This window comes from Ipomoea nil, unplaced genomic scaffold, assembly GCF_001879475.1.
Source record: "Ipomoea nil cultivar Tokyo-kokei standard unplaced genomic scaffold, Asagao_1.1 scaffold2735, whole genome shotgun sequence".
Classification (NCBI taxonomy): Eukaryota; Viridiplantae; Streptophyta; class Magnoliopsida; order Solanales; family Convolvulaceae; genus Ipomoea; species Ipomoea nil.
In genome coordinates this window covers 147,380-166,591 of record NW_017619163.1, presented here as the reverse complement: position 1 = coordinate 166,591, position 19,212 = coordinate 147,380, and the positions used below count along the sequence as shown (strand labels likewise).

General features: G+C 38.3%; 2 protein-coding genes across 2 annotated transcripts; one reads left to right on the top strand and one right to left on the bottom strand.

Moving 5' to 3' along the window:
- Positions 1–10,267: 10,267 nt before the first annotated feature.
- Positions 10,268–12,561, top strand: LOC109156510. Its single transcript, XM_019304363.1, has 6 exons — positions 10,268–10,501; positions 10,595–10,685; positions 10,906–10,972; positions 11,129–11,379; positions 11,664–12,085; positions 12,130–12,561. Exons 1-6 carry the CDS (start codon positions 10,268–10,270, stop codon positions 12,559–12,561), a joined length of 1,497 nt encoding a protein of 498 aa, XP_019159908.1.
- Positions 12,562–15,364: 2,803 nt separating this feature from the next.
- On the bottom strand, positions 15,365–18,073 carry LOC109156509. Its single transcript, XM_019304362.1, has 2 exons — positions 16,953–18,073; positions 15,365–16,874 (listed from the first exon to the last, which is right to left on the bottom strand). The coding sequence occupies exons 1-2, from the start codon at positions 18,071–18,073 to the stop codon at positions 15,365–15,367; spliced, it is 2,631 nt and encodes an 876-aa protein (XP_019159907.1).
- Positions 18,074–19,212: the final 1,139 nt, after the last annotated feature.

Here is a 19,212-nt window from a genome sequence, read left to right as displayed (position 1 = left end):
TAGAAGTGATATTATCTTTTAACTTGTTTTTATTATTCAGAGCTTCTTCAGATTGACTAGGTAACTTACCTGGCACATGCCCTTGCACAAATTCAGCAATTTGCTCTAAATGTGTTTCTATTCTTTTAAAGCAAGCCTCATTTTCTTGGAACCGTTGTTCATCTTCTTCTTGTTGCATTTGGTGCTCATAAGCTTTTTGTTGCATCTGTTGCACATAAGCTTCTTGCCGCCTATTGAAGGTTTGTATATAATCCTGCAGGGTATCTTCCAAAGATGGTTTTTTAAGTTGGGGTGACTCAACTGGATGAAAATCATTTTGACTATTACCACAATAAAAATTAGGATGACTAAGTTGAAAATCTTTTTGATCATCATCCCAAAAATTAGGATGACTGGATTGATAATCATGTTGATTATCATACCAAGAAAAATTAGAATGGTTTGGTTGAAAATCATTTTGATTATTTCCCAAAAAAAAAATTAGGATGATTTTCCCAACCCGAATTATAAGAATTATAAAACGAGTCGGGCACATGCCTTTGATTAAAATCATTCATTGGAATTGCCTGTCCAAAACCATTATTAAAATGATTATTTTGGTTTGACAAAAAAGAGTACATATTAAAATGTAAAATTTTTCAAATATTTGTGTGATTAAGAACGAAAAAGAATTTGAGAAAGTAGAATGGACTAATGAATTAAATAAATGAGCAAAATTAAATTGAAGGAAAAGAAAAATTGATAATTATAATAAAGAGATTGGAAAAAAAAACCAGTATTAAGAAATGCGATAAATAAAGGGAACAGGGAAATAAAAACAAATATAACGCAATGTTTAAATAGACGAATGAATTGAATAAAATGCAAGATTAAAAATGAAAGCGATGACAATAATGAAGGGATATGAAACAAAAAATCAAGCGATTGAAGAAAGAAAAAAAAAAACAAAAAATTAAATTGCAAGTTATACAATTCCCCGGCAACGACGCCAAAAATTGATGGATAATTTTAATAATATCCTCGCAAGTGCACGAGTCACTGTAGTAATAAGGTGCAAAAGCAACGGTCGATCCCACAGGAAATTGTATGATGCAATTTAATAACTCAAAATTAATTAACTCAAATTTAAAATACCAGAAACAATTGCCAATAATAAGAACGCAAAATAATTAAAATTGAAGCTAAACAAATAAATAAGTGAATCAAAACTCAAGAAAGTACCGCTATTAATTCTGCACCTTTAGTCTAATACTACCGATCATTAAAATATAAACCCTTAAAATTAAATAAAATAAAACTTACAAATTAAAAGCAAATATGACATCAAGAAACACTAACAATGAGGAAGATTGTACTAAAAACAATAAGGAAAAATTAAAGTGAAAGAATGAAATTGCCGTGATGTGAATGCTAAATCTGAATTCTTTGGTAATCAAATGGTAAACACATTAAATGAATACATATTGATTCAAGAATAAAATAAAAGCAATATTTAAAAAGAAAATCGAATATACTAAAGCTTAGCAAAGAAAATCAAATATAATAAAGTTGTAGATCCACGTAGCAGCACACAACTCACAATTATAATTTGGTAAACTAACAAAGTAAAATAATGAATTGCACTTTGAATAAAAGACCAATAGAACCAGGGCGAATGCGCTAGACATCTGTTGCCTACCAAATTTGTGCTGGAAATCCGCTACTGCCCGCCGAGGAAATTACGTAGAAACTGAACAAACACAAATCCTCTTTACCGATTGGAAATCCTTCAGCCACCGGAATTTGCCACATATAACACCGCCGGAAAACCAAACTCAGCCGTATGACCGGAGTTGCTCCGGGGTGAATTCATGTCTTCTCCCTCCGATCGCTCTCTTTTTATACTGCTCCGCCCAACTACTTCTTCCACTCTTCCGCTTATCAAACAGATCGCCAGAGGAATCAAAATGCGAAATATGGTTCTGCTTTGTGTAGCCCTATGGCCTTGCTCTTTTCTCTCTCATAAATATTGACTAACAGTAATTCATTAAATGACATAATAATAATAATAATAATAATAATAAAAAACTTATTACAAACCATATACAACTAATCTACATTTATTAAACTCCTACTGAACATGTACTTCTAAATTGTAGAAAATAATAATAAAATTTTTGAGACAGTGAGACTTTTCTCTCTAGCATGTCTAGGGTTTCAGCTTCCCTATAGGTTAAACCTATTTTTCCGAGCGTTTTTGTCTGATTTTCTTACGGTTTCCGACCGGTGAACACGATACAGATTATTTGGCGACGAAGCTTATCTATTCCCTGGACAGAATGGCGACGCCGAACATGGGAGGAGAGGTTGCAGGTTTGACAGCGCGTTGGGCCGACTTGGTGCTTGAAGAGGAAGCGGTGACGTTCGAGCCAGACCAGCCGAATGAAGGAGACGACCGACAAGATGGGGAGGAGACATGGGTTTTGATCGGTCGTTTTCTGACGGAGAAGACGGTGAAAGTTGAGTTTATGCGTCAGGTGCTTGCTTCGGTATGGCAGCCGGTTCGTGGGGTGCAGGTGACGGAGGTACAGCCTAAATTATTTATGTTCGTCTTCTATCACTATACCGACATACAATATGTGTTGGAAGGGGGACCATGGGCGTTTCAGAATCATACACTAGTCTGTAAACAGCTTCCACCAGGAGTGATCCCGACAGAGATACCACTTGATACGGTGGAATTATGGGTTCAGTGTTACGACTTGCCGTTTGGATATACTTCGGACAAAATACTAGAGCAAATTGGAAATTTTTTGGGAGTGTTTGTCAAATTGGATGATAGATTTCTAGATGCGCCATGGCTAACTTATTATCGAATATGTGTTGCAATCTCGGTGGACAAGCCAATTAAGCGCAGGATGAGAATGTTGAAGCGTGATAAGACGTATTGTTGGATTAATTTCAGGTATGAGAGATTACATACCTTTTGTTTTTATTGTGGAATGATGGGACATGCATATAGATTTTGTCTTAAAGCCCGTAATGCAACCATACCAGTGGAGCAGTTTCCGTATAGTGATGACTTAAGAGCTGGAGGGATACGTGGTCCGAGAGAGATTGGTGATCCGTGGCTAGTGCCTCTTGGGGGGAAACCGAAAGGGGAGATGTCACCGCCAATTGGGAGGGATAGGCAGTTTGTGAATGGGGAAGGGAATTCGGGAGGAGGGGGAGTAGGGAATGACGCTATGCATGCAGTAATGAAAATAAGGAGGGAGATGGATGGGGGATATAGGGGACGGAATGAGGGTGAGAGGGTGGTTGAGGGAGAGGATATACCAATGACTGATGTTCAAAAAAACTTGCAGATGGCGGGTGCTGCGGTGCAGACCCACCCGACCCAATGAGTACGCTGAGTTGGAACTGTCGTGGCTTGGGTAATCCACAGACAGTTCGCATAATTGAGGACATGGTGTCCCGTAAGAAACCCGATTTTGTATTTCTGATGGAAACCAAGGTTAACCTGAACGACTTCGGGTTAAACTTGGTTTCGACGGCCTATTTAATGTTGATAATGATGGATTGAGTGGTGGTTTAGCACTGTTATGGAGAACTAATAATACAGCAAAATTGATAAGTTATTCTAATAATCATGTTGATATTGAAGTGAGTATTCCAGGATTTGAGAAGTGGAGAATGACAGGTTTTTATGGCTTCCCGAAGCGTCCGCAGAGGAGAGAGTCATGGGACCTTATTTATTCACTAGCAAGTAAGTCGGATTTACCATGGGTAATGATTGGAGATTTTAATGATCTCTTATTCCAGTACGAGAAACGAGGAGGAAACCCCCATCCGGATAGTTTGCTACGGGGCTTTGGAGAAACTATTGAGGAGTGTGGCCTCACACAATTACCAATGTCAGGATATCCGTTTACTTGAGAGAAAGGGAAGGGCACGCCAAATTGGATAGAAGAACGATTGGATAAAGTTTTGGCCACCCGGCAGTGGAGAGAATTGGTAGCGGATGCAAGTGTGCAAAATATATTTACCCGAAAATCTGATCATTCTGCTCTTTTCCTTGGGATTCTGAATCTTCGGGAAAGGAGGGGTGGTTTGAAAAGAGGGTTTCGTTTTGAGATGCCATGGCTACATGATGAGGGATGTAGGGAGGTGGTGGAAAGATCCTGGGAACAAGGAAGGAATAGGGGGTTGCAGGAATGTGTGACGTTCTGTGGAGATCGGTTAACACGATGGGGTGGAGACCGATTCCATAAATTCGGAGAGCGAATACTAGCCTTACGAAAAGAACAGTTGCAGTTCAGAGGGTGCACAGACCCAGCTTCTTTAGCTGAGTTTCAGAGACTAGATGAGTGCTTGACTCGTATTGAGATACAGGAGGATGCTTATTGGAGACAGAGAGCCAAACAGCATTGGCTCAAAGAAGCGGATGCAAATACGAAATTCTATCACAGGTATGCCTCTCATCGAAAGAAAAAGAATACTATTACTAAAATTTTGAATGATAATGGGGATTGGATTGAGGGAGATGCCATGAGGAATATAATCTTAAATTATTATTGGGAAATCTTTAGCTCAAATTCTCCTGCTATTAATAATGATTTCTTTGAGAGTATACAACCACGGGTAACGAACGCTCAGAATGAGGGACTGCTGCGACCCTTTGAGAAGGAAGAGGTGAAGTCTGCATTATTTTCAATGTTCCCTGATAAAGCACCAGGCCCGGACGGAATGAATCCTGGTTTTTATCAACACTTCTGGGATGTGGTGGGTAATGATGTGTCTGATTATATTGTGAATTGTTTGAATACTCGCTCATTACCTGCTAATTTGAATGATACAAATATTATCCTGATTCCGAAGAAGAAAACCCCGGAGATGGTTTCTGATTATAGGCCAATAGCTTTGAGTAATGTGATATACAGGATTATGGCAAAGGTAATTACAGCAAGAATGAAACCACTTATGGGAAGTATTATATCTGAGTCTCAGAGTGCGTTCATATTTGACAGGCTAATTACGGATAATATATTAATAGCTGCAGAAGTTGGTCATTTTTTGAACAGGAAACAGTGTGGAGTGGCAGGATGGGGGGCTTTAAAACTGGATATGGCGAAAGCCTACGACCGTATGGAGTGGTCTTTTTTATAGAAGATGCTTCTGGCCCTGGGGTTTGATGGTAGATGGGTGGAGTTAATGATGATGTGTGTGACTACTGTGTCCTATAGTGTACTGGTTAATGGTTCACGGAGTGATCAGATTATTCCAACCTGTGGTTTAAGGCAATGTGACCCTTTATCACCTTATTTATTCATTATTTGTGCTGAATGGCTTTCGTTATTGCTATAACAGGCGCAGGCAAAAGGGGAAATCCATGGCTGTAGGGTGGCTAGGGGAGCACCACCCATCTCCCATCTATTCTTTGCTGACGATAGTCTGCTTTTCTTTAAGGCGACCGCTCAGGAGGCAGGAGTGGTTAGGCATTGTTTAAAAAAATATGAAGAAATGTCTGGGCAGGCGGTTAACTATCACAAGTCAAATATATGCTTTAGCAAGAATACCCGGGATGATATACGAGAGGAAGTAGCTAACATATTGGGGGTGGTGCAGGCCCCGAATTTTGGTAAGTATTTAGGACTACCATCATTTGTGGGCAGGAATAGAAAAGCAGCGTTCTCGTATATTGAGGACAAGATAAGGCAGAGAATTGGCTCGTGGAACAAGAAACTTTTATCACAGGCAGGATAATAGGGCTGCGGTCCATAATCTGGTTGCGATCAGATATACATGATAATAGGGTTGCGGTCCACCGTTTGTACCGATCAAACGTTTATGATATAAATGAGCCGTGGTTCATTGATTGGTTGCGATCAATCTCCTTGTGCTGCGGTACAAGTTAAAGTGCTGCAGGGCCATGTCAGAGCTATATGTACTGACCCCTTGGTAATGGAACTCAAGGTTCGGGTCATGTGAATGGTCCTGCGGCACCACCATATGTGTGTACACCAATGCGTGTCTTATTGTTGATTGTTTGACTGTAATGATAACTGGATATCGATATGATTAATATTGCGCAGTCGTAAGACCCTAGGATGCATGCTAGAATCTTTATGGTTGAGTCTAATTGTATTGAATGTATCTGCTGTTGCTTGACTAAGTCTGTTTTCGGATTTAAATTAGAGTTTCTTAAGTATATATGTATTCCGGTTTCAAAATGAGTTTCTTATATCTACCTATACTGTACTTAACGCGTTGGAGTGGGTTACCAGCATTATTCGCTGACGGTTGTTATACTGAATGTTTTTCAGGTGGTGAGCCTTAGCTTTGGAGCGCGCTAGTCAGAGCCTGGACATAGATAGATTAGTTCAATTATCGACCTGCGTTCCTTGAAGTTGTATTGAATATTGATTTGAAGATTTCTTATGTTTGGATAGTTTAGCCTGTGCATCTGAGTTCTCCAGCTCAGATGTGGCATAGCACCCCGACTATTATGTTTAGTTTACGCTTTGTTTGGGAATTTATAATAGATTTGCCTTTATTTCATAAGATTTAAAAGTTTTAAAAATTAGGGGTGTTACACTACCGGTTTCCCAAGACAGTCCACGTCGGGGTGGTCACTTCCACACTTCTTGCAAACGGAGCGCCTTCCCTTAGCCTTGTTGTTCCGGACTGGCCGGTGAGTCTTACCTCTCTTAGAGTCGTCTCTTTGAAGACTTGTTGATTCAACACCAGTAGTCATCAAACTCCTAACCACAGGTGTAACGCTTCCATCAAGCTTCCTCTTACGTTTCTTCCGGATTCCTTTCTGAACTTGCTGTACCCGGTAGGGGTCGGCTGCATAAAGGTAGGCCTCCTTGACATGAGCAGGATAGAACCGCTCTCGTAACTTAACCTTCAGGTTTTCCCAACTAAACTCTGGATCTTGTCTACAAACTGGCCTTTCAAACATCCACCACAAGTCCGCTTCTTGCCTAAGGTAGAACGTAGCCAACTCTACTTGGCAATCCTCCGGGCAAACCACAGCTTCGAAGATCTTGTCAAACATCCGGATCCACTCGTCCAGCACTGTGGGATCTTCTTCACCGGCGAAGAACGGGGGACGGAGACTTGAAACTTGGCATACTACCTCCCGATTCCCATTCTGAGGAGGGTGGTTGTTGTCGAGGAGGGCGTTGCTCAGCGTCTGGGTGATCTGCATCAGCTGATGGAGGCTTTGAGTTAACTGTTCGTTGGTGACCACTTCTGAAGACCTTGCACGACGTCTCGATGGTGCCATCCTTGACTTCTACAGAAACAGCACGATAACTGGAAGAAACTAATGGCCCGCACCCTTACCTGGTGCCCTAACTAAAGAAAACCAAAGCTAAAAGGAAAACAAAGCACAGGAATCACAACAGAAACGATAAGAGAACTCACAACCTCACCGCGCGTCCTAAAAGTCCTAAGTCCTAAACACTTAGGTACTTAAAGGTCATCTTATGGTCTCAAACCGCACTTAACTTCTTAAAGTCCAAATCCTAACATCCTAGGCTCAAACCTAGGCTCTGATACCAACTGTAACACCCCGATTTTTACCACATTTTTAAAACTTAAATGCACAAGCAAACATCTAATCATCAAGACATAAAACAACGAAAACTATATAAAACCAGGGTATGTTATACCACACCTATCTTAGATATAGGTGCACAGGCGGGAAAAATAATCAATTCAACAAGTCATAAAGTATTTAGGCGCACAGGCCACTAAAACAGGCTCACAGGCCAACAACACATAACGTCTAGACAAAGGAGCTAAGCTATCTAGCGATCCACGTCTAGCGCTCTCAAACATCTACTCAAAACCTGTAGAACAAGGGAAAAACATGGGGATAACACCTGGTCAGCGAACATTGCTGGTAACCCATCAATACGCGTTAAATAGCATATATGAATAAGTATAAGTCAAAACCATTTTGAAACGGAATACAGTATATATCATTTCAAAAGCTATAGAGAGAAGTCAACTTCAAGGACTCATTAACACTCTTAAAAGGAAAAGGAATCACCATCCTTACAACAACAACAAAACAAGAAACATGAAAGTCAAAACAACTCAAGATGCATTCTACTGATCACAAAGTAGAATAAATCGAGACATGCTCATAAGCAAAGATTACATATTCACAAAACGGCAACTACATGCCGCAGTGACAAATACATATCACAAGTAACATAGATCCAAGTTCCAACCTTATGCCCTGTTCCAACCTTATGGCTACCTCCGACCTTATTTCAGATCCAACCATTACCTCCGAGTAACCCCTGTACTTCTGAGTCCAACCTTATGCCTCCGGGAACCGTCGTTCCCCCACCAACATCCACCAACATTTCCACCAACATATCAGTACACGAGGGTACGATTCATTTCACACAACCACCAACATGTGAGCCAAGCTCAGGTAACAACCACCAACATATAAATCATAGTCACACAAGTCATCATCATTACCGAGAAGACTAAGGCTCAACAATAGCCTCAATTAAGTATCAACAAAAGGTTACACCGATTGCATGCGTTCACATCATAGGAATCAATTAATGGATCACAACAAAGACATGAAACCATACTCAACAACGAAGGATCACGATCCAACACCAAACGATGGTCAACACAAGTTGCCCATCCCAATAGGAAAGAACGAACCACACATACTAGCATTTCAACACCAAACTAGCATGTTTATCAAACGGGTAAACCAAAAGTAGTTTCAAAGAACATTCAAGACTCACAATAGCCCAACGAGTCACAAAGTTGGACCCTTAGCACGATTCAAGACACCAAATCCTACATGGATTCCTAACATACCGTTCTAGACATACGAAACGTCAAGAAGGCTCACAAATAGCCCAATAAAACAACGTCGGGAGGTCAAAACATTAATACCGAGTCAAAAGAATCATGGGGAACAAATCCCCGGCAACAACCATACTTGTTCCCCGCGGGTGGGGCCACGGTGGACAACCACCCGCGGTTCCGCCCGCGGGTACAAAACCCATGAGGAACCTGTTCCCCGCGGGTGGGGCGGCGGGTAGGCCTCTGCACGCCGTTCTGCCCGGGGGTACCACCCTGTACACCAAAATATCCCTTCGGGGATTTTCAACAACAAGTCCAAATTCAAGTCCAAAACACCCAAAATCTCACACAAAACAACAATATGACTTTAACCCAAGAAATAGCCAAGCAATGGCATTCAAGAACCCTAAGAACAAGCTCTAAACATGCATCACCACAAGACAATGCATTAAATCTCACAAATCAACACAAGAATCACAAGTAGAAGCCAAGAATCATCATATAAGTAAGAAAATAGGTTTTGTAAAGCATGGGTTACCTTTGTAGCCTAATAACTTCCTCTTATCACCCTTAGAAAGCCTTTCCTAAAGCTCCTCTTCCACACCAACTTCATACACAAACCAAAAGACAACAAAGATTCTATCTTTAGAAAAAGACACCTAAAAGGAGGTTAAAAACACCAAAAGACCAAGGATCTTACCCTCCCCTATGCTCAAGATGAAGAAAGTAGGAATCTTGGGAGACAAACTTGCAAGACTTGGGTGCTCAAATCCTAGCTTGGAGAAGAAGCTACACCTTTTTAGAGAGAGGCTAGAGATTTTTGTGTTTAGATTGCAGGGTGAATGAAATGAAGGAGTGTTGCTAGGTTAGCTTGAACCACAAACCTTAGGTAGAAAGACATCCCTACCCTTACTAAAGTTGGAAAGACAAGGGAACAAGGACACAACTCAAGAAGCACAAGGTACAACCCTTTGACTTAAGTGACTAGTCAAAATCTAGTCCCTCGACTATTGAATTTCAAGATTTTTAGGAATAAATTAACAAAGAGACTAGGATTAATTCTCTAATTAATCCTTGATTAGAGTTTGGATTTACGGGGTGTCACATTAGTTCTAATGACAATACTTCGATGATTTTAGTGAATCCGCCATTAACCGGTAGTCCGAACTACGGAACGTGGAACATTTCTATGCGGATTGCTTTAGAGGTAAAAAAACAAGTGGACCTTATTTGATGGAAGCACCACACCTCCGAACAGGGAAGATATCCTATACGCAGCTTGGAGACGATGCAATCTAATGATCTGTGTTTGGATCTTCATATCGGTTCATTCGTCGATCGTACAAAGTATTATGCCCTTCGGGAAAGCCAGTGATATTTGGGAAAGATCTAAGGAGAAGGTTTGCTCAATAGGATGCTCAACAGGATCCAAGGAGGAATGTCGGTCAACGAATACTACACTAAAAACCAGACGTTATGGGAAGAAATGAACAACCTCAGGCCACTCCCTCTATGCAAGTGCAATGCCAGGTGCTCATGTGATCTGGTAGAAGTGATCAGAAAGGAGAGGGACATCGATCAAGTGATTCGGTTTCTACAAGGCCTTAATGAGGATTACAACAACTTGAAGGCTATGTTTCTCGTTTTGGATCCTTTGCCGGAGGTCTATAAGGTCTTCATGATGCCCCAGAAACTTTAAAGACAAATCAGATTAAATCACTTGAATTTGGGAGGATTAGATGCTAGTCAGTCTAATGCCGTCCAGAGCTCCATGGGAGAGGAAAATCTAGCTGCTACTCTGAATGTGTACAATGGCAGGAAGAGTAATGTTGCAAAAGCCAAATGTACATTCTGTGGTATGTCGGGGCACACGGTGGACAAATTCTATAAAAAACCACGGTTACCTTCCCGGGTGGGTACCGGGCTACAAATCAAGAGGGAAGTAACAATCCACAACAACTGTTGTTAACGAAAAAGAACTGGGAATCACTACTGAACAGCTACGAAGAATCATATCTATCCTACAACCTGGACAGAATTATGGATCATCTGATTCAAATCATGCAAATAATGCAGGTAGCACCACTGCAGCTGTGGCTTTAACCCCCAATTTCGATGAGATAAACAGCAACAATGAAGGCAGGTATTCAATTAACTCTCTGTCTTTATGTTCTACTACTTGGATAATTGACTACGGAGCCACAAATCACATAGTTTGTTCACTTGATTTCCTTGTTAACTATCATATGGTGGAGGGAGTTGAGGTGAGTTTACCTACTGGTAAAAATATATCTGTCAGGCATATAGGAGACATAAGGATTAATGACAGTTTATGGTTGAAAGATGCACTTCATATTCCTACATTCAAGTTCAACATTATTTCTGTGAGTAAGTTAGTTAAAGACACAGCCTGCAAACTAACTTTCATGCCTAAACAGTGCCTGATTCAAGCGTGTCATGGGTTGATAGCTGGTATAGCTAGAGAGGAGGGTGGTTTGTACCTTCTGATGCAGTCACCAAAGATGGCGGACAAACACTGTGCTTTGCAATGTAATAGTCCGGAGCTTTGGCACCGGAGATTGGGGCACTTCCCAACCAATAAACTGCATCTTCTTTGTGATGTTGATACCTCTATTACAAAAAAAAAAAAAAAAAAAAAAAAAAAAAAAAAGAAAAACCCTTAGCTTGTGATATATGCCATTTAGCTAAGCATAAACGTTCATCTTTTCCTTTGAGCACTACATGTTCAAAAGCTTGCTTTGATTTGATTCATATGGATATATGGGGTCTTTTTCCAATGTGTTCTTTGAATGGGGAATATCACTTCCTAACAGTGGTTGATGATTTTTCGAGATTCACTTGGATACATTTGATGAAAAGTAAATCTCAGACCAGACAATTTGTGAAAGAGTTACATGCTTATGTGTTTACACAGTTTGGGATTTTGATAAAAACAATCCGAAGTGACAATGGTCTTGAATTCAAAATGAATGAGTTTTTCTCAACTAATGGCATTATTCATCAACAATCATGTGTAAATACACCACAACAAAATGATGTGATTGAAAGAAAGCATCAACATATTCTTAACGTGGCAAGATCTCTTAGATTCCAAGCTAATGTCCCTTTGAAATTTTGGGGGCACTGCATTATGCATGCTGTCTTTATCATAAATAGACTTCCTTCTCATATCATTGACATGTTAAGACCTTTTCAGAGGCTATATGGTAAGAATCCTTATATTAGCAACCTCAAGGTGTTCGGTTGTCTGTGTTATGTTACTACCTTGCCAGTTGCTAGACACAAAATGGCACCTCGAGGAAGAAGATGCATGTTTATAGGCATTCCAGCAGGGGTAAAGGGTTTTCTGCTCTATATGATGTGGATGATGACTCCGTGTTTATATCTAGAGATGTCACGTTCTATGAAGCTCAATTTCCCATGGCAGAAAAGGAATGGTCTAATCAAAACCAACCATATGAGAGGCCATCCCTTCCTAATGTTCCTATCTCTTTGGATTTTGAGTTGCAGACTCAACACACTGGAACAAGTCAGTCCTGTGACTCCTATGAAACAGTACCAAGCCACAACAACCAACAGTTTCAAGAGGTTGAATCTAGTGAGCCTAGCCACAATGGCAACTATGCTAGGGATCTTGATTCTAGCCAAACCAACAGCTCATCCCCGGTCTCAGTAAGTCCAGAATCAAGACCTTCCATATTAAGTGAGTGATTGCTATAATCTGCAAGCGCACAGAGTCAATCAGAGTATAAATTCCTGGAGTATTCCAGGGTCGATCCCACGAAGAACACTATTAACTGTTATCTTAAATAATCAATTTGTTGATTAGGAAAAACGCAAATAATTAGAATTAATATAATTAAAAAGAATATTTATGAAATTAAAGCAATGAAAATTCTAATTGAGAGAAGACTAGGGATTTGGGGTTCACCTATTAGATAATTAACTAACTCTCCTAAGTATTAATTCTTACGAATATAGTGATGATTGCTTCAAATATATCCTAATACTCCGTCGAGCTACTAGGTTGTATCCAATTAACTGTGATCATCCGTCGATATCTCACCAACATTAATTAAACCCATTAAGCAACAATTAAATATCACCACAAATACCTAAAGCTATGTCTAGTTTAGGTCAATTGTGTTTATCTTACGAGTTCTAGGTTCATAATTCACCTGTCAGTTCTTCCTATGAACCCTAATGTTAGAATTATGCAGTGGCCAGTCACACAATCAACAATTAAAATACATAAAATAAATATAATCAAGTTCAATTATTAAATTGAAATTGGAAGAATTAACACATGGAAAATAGTCAATTAATCTAATCAAGGCTAATCCAAATCCCTAATTAAAGTTCTAGCCAATAATCATCATAGTTGAATGCATAAACTATTCATGAAATATTATTCCGGAAATCTAAACAACAAATAAAGTGGAGGTGAAGGGAAAAATATTCAAGCCTAAGAAACAGTAGTCGCAATTGAAGCTCGGAACTTCCTGGCGATGGAGTCTCCAATTTCTTCGAAGTGGTTGCCGCTCCTAAGCTTTCGTCCTCTCTCCTTTCTGTCGAACCCTCCAATCTTTTCTTCCTTTCTTTTCTCTCTGCTTCCGTCTCTTCCGTAATGTTCTGCCGAAACTCCCAAAAAAACCAAAAAACCCCCCAAAAGCAACGCCTTTTCTTTCCCTTATATTGCTGCGCCAATCCCATAAAGAAAACAAAGAAAACTAATTTTAAAAGCCAAACAACCCTAACCTAATCACACTTAATAACACTTAATTATTAAAAATACTATTTAAAAAAAATCAAAGATATAAAATTACTAAGTAAATTTAATTTAATACTATAGATAAAATAAAACTCTTATTAATATTAATAAAAATGCAACATTAGCCTAATACTTATTAAAATCAATCTAAACTAGTAACATATAAATAATATAATATTTATTATAAAACCAACTCTAAAACTTAATTTATTTATGAAAATAACGGACTAAAATTACTCTAAATAATGCCTAGAAATTAAGCTTATCAAACTTCCCCACACTCAAGGTTTTGCTTGTCCCCAAGGAAACTTATTCAATGAAATCAAACTACCAACCATAACCATGTCAACTAGGCATTCAATTCAAGGAGATGGTAAACACATAATACTTCATGAGAGTTCAAAGTCATACGCACACAAGACAATAGAGAATAGTAGTCCTCACGGTTGTTCACTCAATCTCTCACAAATATATGTATAAGAAAGGTACACACCATCCTATATTGAGAGTGCACTTGCCATATGCTTGCTTGTCAACCAAAACTCCACTACCAAAGTTATATGAAGAACACGAGTCAAAAGGTCTTTATTTCTTGGTTGTAATGGGGTCAAGGGTATGTGGTTTAAGAAAGAAAGGATATAAGGAAATACAAATAAAGTCCAAGGGATCAGTAGAGTCATCATTTCACCGTATCAAGAGCAAGAACTTGTAAACCAATACAATGAACTCTACCAAAACAAACCATCATTTCTACTTCATTCTCCCTCATCCTTTTCACTGATAAACAACTTTCAAAACCTCCATCTCTTTTTCATCTTTTTTTTTTTTTTTTCACTTTTTCCTTTTTTTTCATTTGTTTTCTCTTTTTTTTTTCTCTTTTTTTCCTCTTGTTTTTTTCTGGTAAAACCGAATAAACACCTCATCATTTCCACATAACCCTCAATAGTACTCTTCCCATAATCTTCAAATTTATATCATGCCTTCATTGCTCACAAATCATTTTAAGAATAAAATGAGCACAAAAGTTTGGGCTAACAAGATTTTTCAACCCACAAAATAGAACATATCATTTTGTTCATTTTTTTTTCATTTTCACCCCCTTTGATCACAAACAATTCTTCACTCAAAGAAAACCAATTGTACAATGACCTTTCAACTCCAATCTCACCCATACTTCATCACTTTTGGTCATCTTGCACAGATAAATGAAATAATGACTTCTACTGACTCAAGGACGGGTTAAAAGGCTTCTTTTTATGAGCAAAGGTTCTTTGGGATTGGCTAATGAAGAAAAATGTCTTATATTTATTTTAAAGCTCAAAGTGGTTCACTGGGGGAAAGATAACATGTATAAGGATGTGGTCATTTTAAAGGCTATAAGGCTAAATCCTAATGCCTAAATCATTCTCGTGTCATCATATAACATGTAGTTCTGAAATGGTATAAAGCAAGTTCTAGAAGTAACACAATCAAAGAAGGCAATAAACACTCAAAATGAAAATAAGTTGCAGTGGACAACCTCTAGGCTCAAAAGCTCACGGTGTGACAGAATTTGACTACTAACTCTATGCAAGCATACATATAGCCAAACACATTCATTGATATTATGGACTCCCAAAACACTAGAACTTATCTCCCAACCAACATAGTCATTAGATGGCAGTTTTTAAACTTTATTTTGCTGAAAAATGAAGGGAACGATGCAGAAAATTCCAGAAAAATGCAGAAAATTAGTGCAAAAAATTAGAAAAATGCATGCAGAAAATTCCAGAAAAATGCATGCAGAAAACACCTCCTAAACTTTCCCTTCCCCACACTCAAACTCAACATTGTCCTCAATGTTAAATATAAAAGCAAGTATGAGAAAATGAAATAAACAGGAAACTTCCCTGTTAGTTGCCAGTTTCTTCCGGGCCTACCTTTTGGTGAAGTAACCATGAATGGTCTCTTTTTATCTCTTTCAATCTCAATTGCCTCATAAGAACGAACTGTAGTGGCCATGAAAGGACCAAACCATCTAAACTTCAATTTCTCTAGAAAAAGCTTAAGACAAGAATTAGACAACAAAACTTCCTGTCCTACATTGAATTCTCTCCAAAAATTATTTTTGTCATGCCAAGCTTTAGTAAATGTTCTCCACAATCTCTCTTCTTTTGCATGAAGTAAATGAGCATAAGAAAACATAAGAAAAGTATCATTGTCACTCAAAAATTCGTATTTGAACCGCAATGAAGGTGGTTTAAGTTCAAGTTGATGTAGTGTTTCACTAGGTGAATGCTTAACAAATTCTTCTTCTGAAGGTTTCTCAATAACATCAACAAAAAGACATGATTCATCAAAAGTTGGTAATTTTACAGCCTTAGAGATAGAGAATTCCTCTTTTCCTTTACCTACTCTAAAAATCAATTTCCCTAAAGGCATATCAATTAATACTCCTCCTGTGAACAAAAATGGCCTACCAAGTATAAGAGATGTATCTGTATCACTACCCATATCAAGAATCAGAAAATCAGCAGGAAAATAAAATTTACCAACTTTTACCAAGATATCCTCCACTACTCCAAGCGCGTACTTGACTGATCTATCAGCAAGTTGAAGAGAGATTGTTGTTGGCTTCATTTCAGCTATTTCCAACTTCTTAAAAAGAGTTAAAAGCATAAGGTTAATACTAGCACCTAGATCACATAAGCATTTATCAATAACAGTATTACCAATAGTGCAAGGAATAGAAAAACTTCCTGGATCCATTAGCTTAGGAGGTAATTTGCTTTGTAGAATAGCACTACACTCCTCATTTAGGTGCACAGTAGCAAACTCTTCCAATTTCTTTTTATTAGATACAATTTCCTTAATGTACTTGGCATAAGATGGCATATTAGCGAGTGCTTCTGCAAAAGGAATATTAATTTGCAATTTTTTAAAAACCTCTAAAAATCTTTTAAAGTTATTGTCATGGTTCCTCTTTTGTAACCTTTGTGGATATGGAATGGGGGGTACATAAGGTTTTACTGTAGAGGAAGTGAGGTTTTGATCACTAGAATTCTCTTTAGACACTTGCTCTTCTTCTTTATCACTCATGGGTTCTTTCTCTTTCAAAACTTCATTCAAAATCTTACCACTTCTCAAGGTGACAGCCATAGCTCCTTCCCTAGGGTTTAATTCAGTGGTACTAGGAAACTTGCCTCGATCTTTTTCTACAACCAATTTAGCCAACTGACCTACTTGCACTTCTAAATTATGAATGGATGCTTGGCTGGATTGAGCAAACTTATCAATTTTTGCATCCATTTTCTTCATCATCGTGTCCTGGCTAGCCATGTATTGCATGAACATCTCCTCCAATTGAGGCTTCTTCTCCTGAGCAAGAAGTTGAGACTGTTGTGGTGCAGGTGGCTGCTGGAAAGGTCTGTATTGCTGATGCTGGAATCCTGACGGTCCTTGTTGCTGAAATCCAGGTGGTCCCATTGGTCTTGCATTACCTTGATCTCTCCATGAGAAGTTAGGGTGATTTCGCCAACCTGGATTATATGTATTAGAAAATGGATCATTTCTTGGTTGTTGCCTACCCATGTTGGATCCCATGTAATAAGCTTCCTCATAAGATGGTTGTGATGACTCTGCATTCATACAAACAGAAGAATTATGACCATATGTATTGCAATAAGAACAAAATTCTCTATTCGAACTATCACGAGTCATCAATAAGTTCATCTGTTTAGTCAATTCAGCCACTTGTGTTGTCAACTCAGATTGTGTGCTAATTTCATGCACAGCAGTCCTTCGACCTCTCACTGCCTTTTGTCGAGAATTAGTAGCTAAGCTCTCATAGATAGCTTCTAATTCATCACTATTTTTATCACCTGTGTATCCACTTGCAGCAGTATCTACAAGAGACTGACAATTAGGAGTTAAACCATCATAAAAGAATTGTGTCAAAAGCAATTTAAAATGATCCCATGCTTCATGAAATAATTCACCCTCTCTTTGAGTGAAAGTGCATATCCTACTCCTATAGTCCATTGTCTTTTGAGATGAATAATATTTAAACATGAAAGCATTGTAAACATCATCCCAAACTCTTAAAGAACCCTCTGGTAAATTTAACAACCATTGCCTAGCATCACCCCTCATGCAATATGGAAAGCATTTCATTCTAAGCTCTTCTTCAGATAAATTATTTAAAGGTAAAGTTTGTACCGTACTATAGAGCTCTAGCATGAAACCCAAAGCATCTTCACTTCCCAAACCGTTAAAGGTAGGGAGCATATTCAGATGGAAAGTCTTGAGTTCATAATTTCTAGCTGCATCAGATAATTGAATGCAAGAAGGATTAACAGCTATTACCGGTCTTTGGATGTCTCGAAGACGTGGTTGAGCTGCTTGATTTTGAGGAGGTGGAATTATTGAAGGTACGGGGTCATCCAGTTGACCCACTCTATTATTTTCAGCCATTTCAAGCCGCCTTCGTACCCTGTTTTTTCTGCAAGTACGCTCAATTTCAAGATCAATAGGAAATAATTCCGCGTTTTATGCCTTAGTGAACGCCTTAAGTTCATAAACAAACGAAATAAAAACAGAAATATAAAAACTAAATAAATAAAAATAAAAATAAAATAATAACGAACCTAACAACCTAAAAAAAAATTTTGAAAAGAAAATTTTAAGGAAAACAGTTTAATAAAGTATTCCCCGGCAACGGCGCCAAAACTTGATTGCTATAATCTGCAAGCGCACAGAGTCAATCAGAGTATAAATTCCTGGAGTATTCCAGGGTCGATCCCACGAAGAACACTATTAACTGTTATCTTAAATAATCAATTTGTTGATTAGGAAAAACGCAAATAATTAGAATTAATATAATTAAAAAGAATATTTATGAAATTAAAGCAATGAAAATTCCAATTGAGAGAAGACTAGGGATTTGGGGTTCACCTATTAGATAATTAACTAACTCTCCTAAGTATTAATTTTTACGAATATAGTGATGATTGCTTCAAATATATCCTAATACTCCGTCGAGCTACTAGGTTGTATCCAATTAACTGTGATCATCCGTCGATATCTCACCAACATTAATTAAACCCATTAAGCAACAATCAAATATCACCACAAATACCTAAAGCTATGTCTAGTTTAGGTCAATTGTGTTTATCTTACGAGTTCTAGGTTCATAATTCACCTGTCAGTTCTTCCTATGAACCCTAATGTTAGAATTATGCAGTGGCCAGTCACACAATCAACAATTAAAATACATAAAATAAATATAATCAAGTTCAATTATTAAATTGAAATTGGAAGAATTAACACATGGAAAATAGTCAATTAATCTAATCAAGGCTAATCCAAATCCCTAATTAAAGTTCTAGCCAATAATCATCATAGTTGAATGCATAAACTATTCATGAAATATTATTCTGGAAATCTAAACAACAAATAAAGTGGAGGTGAAGGGAAAAATATTCAAGCCTAAGAAACAGTAGTCGCAATTGAAGCTCGGAACTTCCTGGCGATGGAGTCTCCAATTTCTTCGAAGTGGCTGCCGCTCCTAAGCTTTCGTCCTCTCTCCTTTCTGTCGAACCCTCCAATCTTTT

What these genes read in the sequence shown, in the direction of transcription:
- LOC109156510 (XM_019304363.1), top strand. Translation starts at nt 10,268, where the DNA reads ATGTCGGTCAACGAATACTACACTAAAAACCAGACGTTATGGGAAGAA. An exon ending in AGCCAAATGTACATTCTGTG is followed by an intron (nt 10,686 to 10,905) that starts GTATGTCGGGGC and finishes CAAATAATGCAG; the next exon opens with GTAGCACCACTGCAGCTGTG. An exon ending in AACAGCAACAATGAAGGCAG is followed by an intron (nt 10,973 to 11,128) that starts GTATTCAATTAA and finishes TATATCTGTCAG; the next exon opens with GCATATAGGAGACATAAGGA.
- LOC109156509 (XM_019304362.1), bottom strand. Translation starts at nt 18,073, where the DNA reads ATGGCTGAAAATAATAGAGTGGGTCAACTGGATGACCCCGTACCTTCA. An exon ending in AAGCCTCAATTGGAGGAGAT is followed by an intron (nt 16,875 to 16,952) that starts GTTCATGCAATA and finishes TGCTCAATCCAG; the next exon opens with CCAAGCATCCATTCATAATT.